General features: G+C 37.5%; 1 protein-coding gene across 2 annotated transcripts; it reads right to left on the reverse strand.

The window, feature by feature from the left end:
- Positions 1-243: 243 nt before the first annotated feature.
- LOC134719375 (uncharacterized) lies at positions 244-4,010 on the reverse strand. 2 transcript variants are annotated; one of them, XM_063582382.1, is made up of 3 exons: positions 3,793-4,009; positions 2,693-2,785; positions 244-2,377 (listed from the first exon to the last, which is right to left on the reverse strand). In XM_063582382.1, the coding sequence occupies exons 1-3, from the start codon at positions 3,941-3,943 to the stop codon at positions 636-638; spliced, it is 1,986 nt and encodes a 661-aa protein (XP_063438452.1). In that variant the 5' UTR covers positions 3,944-4,009; the 3' UTR covers positions 244-635. The 2 variants fall into 2 exon arrangements, with proteins under 2 accessions (XP_063438452.1, XP_063438451.1); XM_063582381.1 differs by having other exon boundaries at positions 244-2,785; positions 3,793-4,010.
- Positions 4,011-6,917: the final 2,907 nt, after the last annotated feature.

Below are 6,917 nucleotides of genomic sequence, written 5' to 3' on the forward strand. Positions count from 1 at the left end.
TATTCTAAGGTTATATATAAAAAAAATCGCACGTGCATATTTAATTATAAGAAAACATTAGCATTTCATTGGTCAACCAAATCGCTCTGATTGTTTTTAGATATGTGTAATAGTGATACGGCACACGAGTTAATATAATCAAGTATAGATATTCGTACGGCCTTAAACAATGAACAAAGCCCATACCGCATAGTTAGCTATAAAAGGCTCCGAAATTACAATGTAAAATAAGTCAAAAGAGAAAACAGACGGCCGAATATATGTATTAAAAATGAACGAAAACCACACATAACATATAAACATACGCCAATCAATGAATTGCAAGCTTAAGTTGTTAAACTACAAAAGGATCATACATTAACCTCACTGTACATAGTCATGCAAGTTAAATGTTAACAATACTAATGTGAAAGAGTTTCTTTCTTGTTATATCGATTATCACGGATTGACTTTAAACTTTGAAATAAGATGTCCGTTAATCAGGAAAACTTGTCTTGGTACTATAATTCGTGTTTGGCACTGATAATTTGAGAGAATAATGAGTGAATATGTTTTTATTTGAGTTTTGTTACCAGCTATATTAAAAAATAGTCAACTTTATAAAATCATAAACAGTACTGTATGGCTGTACAAATTTAGTATGGAGTACTTTTTTTCCTATATCCACCGCCATTACGAGCGTATCCGTTTCCATATCCAACTCCATTTCCACCTCCATTTCCAGCTCCTCCGCCATTTCCATAACTACCATAACCAACTTTTGAACCTCCGTATCCATATCCGCCTACATGTCCATAACCACCATAATCTACTTTTGATCCTCCGTTTCCATTTCCGCCTCCATTTCCATTTCCGCCACCATTTCCATTTCCACCTCCATTTCCATTTCCGCCTCCATTTCCATTTCCGCCTCCATTTCCATTTCCGCCACCATTTCCATTTCCGCCTCCATTTCCATTTCCGCCTCCATTTCCATTTCCGCCTCCATTTCCATTTCCACCTCCATTTCCAGCTCTTCCGCCATATCCTACTTTTGATCCTCTGTATCCGTATCCGCCTGTATGTCCATAACCACCATAATCTACTTTTGATCCTCCGTTTCCATTTACGCCTCCATTTCCATTTCCGCCACCATTTCCATTTCCACCTCCATTTCCATTTCCGCCTCCATTTCCATTTCCGCCACCATTTCCATTTCCTCCTCCGTTTCCATTTCCGCCTCCATTTCCATTTCCGCCACCATTTCCATTTCCACCTCCATTTCCATTTCCGCCTCCATTTCCATTTCCGCCACCATTTCCATTTCCGCCTCCATTTCCATTTCCAGCTCCTCCACCATTTGCAGCTCCTCCGCCATTTACATAACAAACAAAACCTCCTCCATTTCCATTTCCAACTCCATTTCCAGCACCACCGCCATTTCCAGCTCCTCCGCCATTTCCAGCTCCGCCGCCATATCCTACTTTTGATCCTCCGTATCCATATCCATCTCCATTTCCATAACCGCCATAACTATTTTTTGATCCTCCGTTGCCATTTCCGCCTCCATTTCCATTTCCACCTCCGTTGCCATTTCCGCCTCCATTTCCATTTCCGCCTCCATTTCCGTCTCCATTTCCATTTCCTCCTCCATTTCCATTTCCACCTCCGTTGCCATTTCCGCCTCCATTTCCGCCTCCATTTCCATTTCCGCCTCCATTTCCATTTCCGCCTCCATTTGCAGCAACTCCGCCATTTCCAGCTCCTCCACCATTTCCAGCTCCTCCTCCTCCATTTCCAGCTCCGCCGCCATATCCTGCTTTTGATCCTCCATATCCATATCCGCCTCCATTTCCATAACTGCCATAACTATTTTTTGATCCTCCGTTTCCATTTCCGCCTCCATTTCCATTTCCGCCTGCATTTCCATTTCCGCCTGCATTTCCATTTCCACCCCCATTTCCATTTCCACCTCCATTTCCAGCTCCTCCACCATTTCCAGCTCCTGCACCATTTCCGCCTGCATTTCCATTTCCACCCCCATTTCCATTTCCACCTCCATTTCCAGCTCCTCCACCATTTCCAGCTCCTCCACCATTTCCAGCTCCTCCACCATTTCCAGCTCCGCCGCCGTATCCATAACTACCATAACTACCATAACCTAATTTTGATCCTCCATAGCCATATCCGCCCCCATTTCCATAACCACCATAACCTACTATTGATCCTCCGTTTCCATTTCCGCCTCCATTTCCATTTCCGCCTCCATTTCCAGTTCCGCCACCATTTCCATTTCCATTTCCATTTCCATTTCCACCTCCATTTCCATTTCCGCCCTCATTCCCATTTACACCTCCATTTACAGCATCACCGCCATTTCCAGCTACACCACCATAACCTACTTTTGATCCTCCGTATCCATATCCGCCTCCACTTCCATAACCACCATAACCTACTGTTGATCCTCCATTTCCATTTCCGCCTCCATTTACATTTCCGCCTCCATTTCCATTTCCGCCTCCATTTCCATTTCCGCCTCCATTTCCATTTCCGCCTCCATTTCCATTTCCGCCTCCATTTCCATTTCCGCCTCCATCTCCATTTCCATTTCCACCTCCATTTACAGCTTCTCCGCCACTTCCAGCTCCTCCGCCATTTCCAGCTCCTCCGCCATTTCCAGCTCCGCCGCCATTTCCAGCTGCTTCGCCATAACCTACTTTTGATCCTCCGTATCCATAGCCGCTGCGACCGCCATACTCAACAATATAACTGCCGCTGTGTCCATTCCCATATCCTGTGCCATAACCTTGAAGTGTAAACGCTAAAATTTCAAATTTCAGGGAAACATAGAAACGATTCATCAAAAACAGGCGCTGATGAATACATTTTAGACAAACGTTTTATGTTTGCTCACTTACATTACAAAAAATATTGTTTTAATGTTGTAAATACACATGATGCATGAAATCAAATTATCAGGATTATTGGTCCTGTTATACATGCTACTCCATAGAGTAACTTTTCTTGTTATGCAACAGACTATTAATTAAGTTCGGACATTTAAAAAAAAGAATAACTATAATTTGATCGTGCATTCTTTTCCGTCTCCTACTCCTCTTTCAGACGTGTGTCTGGTGCAGATACAAATTTAATCCTGGAATCTATGATAAGTTTATTTACAACCACTAGGTCGATGTCTCTGCTTGTTGCGTTTAATTATGTGCTGACATGAATTATCAATGATGTGGTCATATTTATAAATTAACTATTTACACTACTTTAAATCCTGGTATATATGATGAGCTTGTTTCTAGTGCCCCTCCCACTGACTCCATACTAAACGCTATCACCTTTGTCGCTTCCATCATCATATCCTGGGCCATAACCGTAAATCATATATTACTGTGTTTAGTTTAAACATATTTATTTATAGTGGATTGGGAAACAAGTTTTGCAACTTATATTAATCCCTTTCCACTTTGCAGGTGCGAGTTCTATTCTGCCTTGTAGCGGCATTAGCCTACACTTTTTCGAAATCAACAAGGGTGTATTTAACGTGCAAGAGATATGTCTCTCTCTCTTTTAACACGGGTCAGCCATTTATCGTCCCCTTCCGACGGACTATCATCGTTTCCTCAAGACCATACTCGCAAATGGTGTCGAGGGAGAGCCGAAATTTGAGTTCCTTAAATTTTCTTCCCAAACGGGAATCGAACCAGGAACCTTTGTGATAGGAGTCCGATGCCATTACTGCGTAATATGGTGGTAACATAAAAAAAAGTTTAAAACAAAAATACTGTAATATTCACAAACCTCCACCACTACCGCCAGATCCAGATCCTCCGCCACCGACACTTGCACCACCGGCGCCATACACAACACTGTACCCTCTACCGTTTCCATATGGGCCATGGCAAAATGTAGCTCCCACAAAACTCAACAGCAGAAAAGTAAACATAGTCATGGTGACTGAGGTTTGACGATTGTAACTATGTGTGCTGATACGACGGCTGCGATCTGTATTTATACTCATTGGTGTAGAAGTGATGTATGCAGAACAATTAAACTTGATTGAGCATGCGCAATTTAGCATGACTTATGACAGCCATTCGTTTAAAGAAAAATAAAAAATGAGCTCTTCTAATTAAATATTTTTCTACTTTTTTTTTAATCCTTTGAAGAAATTATATTGTTACTGTATTGTATCACATAATGATTCTAAATATAAACCTACTGGCCTTATGGTATTAAATCGTTCACGTGGTTCTTTGAACAACACCGTCGTTGTCTGATTAAAAGATTGATGAATCAAGGTTAACCAAAGAGGATCTTTGTTTCTTACAAAAAGTGTATCCAATTTTTATTCAGCCCTGATGGATAATATTCATAGGATAGTTCACATAAAATACTAAAGTGATTACATGTTTTATTCGATATCAACAGTTTAGACAGTGATATTTTCAATTGTTGAACTGACTTTACATCTAGCTTACTATGCACTTCACCGAGAAGATATATACAATATAATGCATGTACTGTCAACTACTGTGAATGTATTTATTTTTGAGAGTATCAATTTTGATGTATACCTGAAATCTGGAATATTCGTGGATATTTAATTTCGTTGTCTTGTCAATCTCTGTACACAGAGCCTATTGAAAATTTGCTATTCGTTTAACATTTGAATTCGTGGTTCATCTTTACCCACATAAACCACGAACATTAGTATCCAACGAATACTAATGAATCCACATTATTAATAGTTAGTATTGACGTCTTTATCAGGTTTGCAGGTTTACAGGGACATCTTAGTTAGTTGCTTTGTTTTATGCGTTTGTATATTTGATTTTCTTTTGTAAAAACACTGGTGTTGAATATCTGGAATATAATTCTCAAATCAGGTTTAACTCGACATGCCTGTACAAAGTTAGAAATGTGATAATTGTTTCATGTTCATTTCGGATACTTTCATGATCAAGTTATATATAGATATCATGTATACAACTGCAATACAATTGTATTGATCTATTTGATTATCTCACAATTTCTTCAATAAAAACAGCACTTGTAATTCTTTAGATATTAAGAAGCCTATTGCTCATTTTCATTTTGTTTACCTTCATAATAATTTTAAACTTCTAGTTATTAGTATTTGTCTGATATTAGAATCATTTTTTTTTATTATATTAAACTCAGAGAAACAGACAATGATGACTCTTTTGGTATTTGAACCAATATTAAGAATTCTAATAAATGAAGTCTCTTTGACACATTATCAATTTTAATGCTTTAACCTATTTTACATCAATCATATAATTAATTTCAAAACAATGTTCAAATAAATTGAACACAAATAAAAGAGTTCATTTTGATAATCGTAGTTTAGCAAATTTTCATGTGTTTCCTCTGTCTGGTGCTACCACAATTCGCCGTTTCAGAATCTAATGCATTTTGGATAATATTTTCAAAAGCGTACACCAAAACGTTTTGATTGGTTTAAAACGTAATACACAATGGAAATTCAACCAATGACGTAACGTTATTTCCCTTTAGGGGTACGAACAATGAAATTACCCATGATGCTTTAGATTATGAAACGGCGAATTTTTTGTATACTTATTAAAATATATGAATGTGACAGTACATTCCTATGAGAGACGAAAAATACCAGAGAGACAGTAAAACTAATAAACCGAATATAAACTGACAACGCCATGGCTAAAAATGAAAAATACAAACAGACACACAATAGTACACTAAACTGAGGAGCCAAACAAAACAATATTTAACCTTCTTTTTAAAACCAAGAATATGTGATATGATTGAGAATGAGACAACTACTCATACAGGAAAAACGACATAATGAATAACGAACAAAAATGATCACAAAAACAACGTCTGCATTACAGGTTTTAACTTTGAACATCTCATAAAACAATTACAAAATGTTTAAAATACCCACCGATCCCTCAATCCTTGGAGGGTGATGTTACAATACATCATAAGGACACCTTAACAAAAAGTTGAAAAAGGATACCGATATAATTGCATCAACACAGAGTTGTCGTGGTAGGGTAACACAGACAAGAAAGACAGATATGCGAGTACTCACAGTTACTGACATTCAGTTCAAGGTCACATGAAAACCATGTTACTTTGGACACAATATCAATCAGTACACATTCGTCATCAGCATTCAGACAAAAACATAAAGGTATGCATTGGCAGAGCCAAGGACTTCCATATATATAAAGGAAGATGTGGTATGAGTTTTAATGAGACAACTCACCATTCAAGTCACAATATGTAAAAGAAAAACCATTATAGGTCAAAGAATGGCTCACACCGAAAAAAAAGATACATAGTTTAGAATGAACATCCAATTTGACATAGCGGTCATCTTAGTTGAACAATCTATGGCAAACTAGATGATTCTAATTTTGATTTTTTTTAATTTCCAACACATCAGTAGCAATATATCAACTTCATCTTCATTTGGGATATTCTGCATGTTGGAGCTTTCAATTAATACTTATATTTTGTAAATCGTCATCAGTCTCTGAGGATTATGTTGATGGTGCGTATCAACTTCACAAACAATACACAATGGAATTGAGTTTGATCTTGGTATTGACGTTGTTTATAATATTGCTATAATCTTCATTTATCTGTGTTAATTGTATGATTGACGTGGCTCGGTTCTAATACAGCATTGTGCTATGGAAATGTTTTGTATTGTCTTTCGTTTTTGTGCTTGTGTGCTTAGTGTCAATTTATTCATTTTTGTGTTACTTTGTTGACATATTTTATTCATAATTAAGATTAATATTAGAATAATAACATCATGTTGACTGATGCACTCTTATTTTTGACATTTTCACCTAAAAAGTTTTTAACCTATTGTTGTCAATCAAATGGAATTTTATGCCACTGTCATA

Source organism: Mytilus trossulus, chromosome 5 (assembly GCF_036588685.1).
Source record: "Mytilus trossulus isolate FHL-02 chromosome 5, PNRI_Mtr1.1.1.hap1, whole genome shotgun sequence".
In the NCBI taxonomy this organism is placed as follows: Eukaryota; Metazoa; Mollusca; class Bivalvia; order Mytilida; family Mytilidae; genus Mytilus; species Mytilus trossulus.

Excerpts from the sequence above, each read along its gene's own strand:
- LOC134719375 (XM_063582381.1), bottom strand. The coding sequence starts at position 3,943 with ATGACTATGTTTACTTTTCTGCTGTTGAGTTTTGTGGGAGCTACATTT. Across the intron at positions 2,786-3,792 it reads ATCTGGCGGTAGTGGTGGAG|GTTATGGCACAGGATATGGG; the intron begins GTTTGTGAATAT and ends TTACACTTCAAG.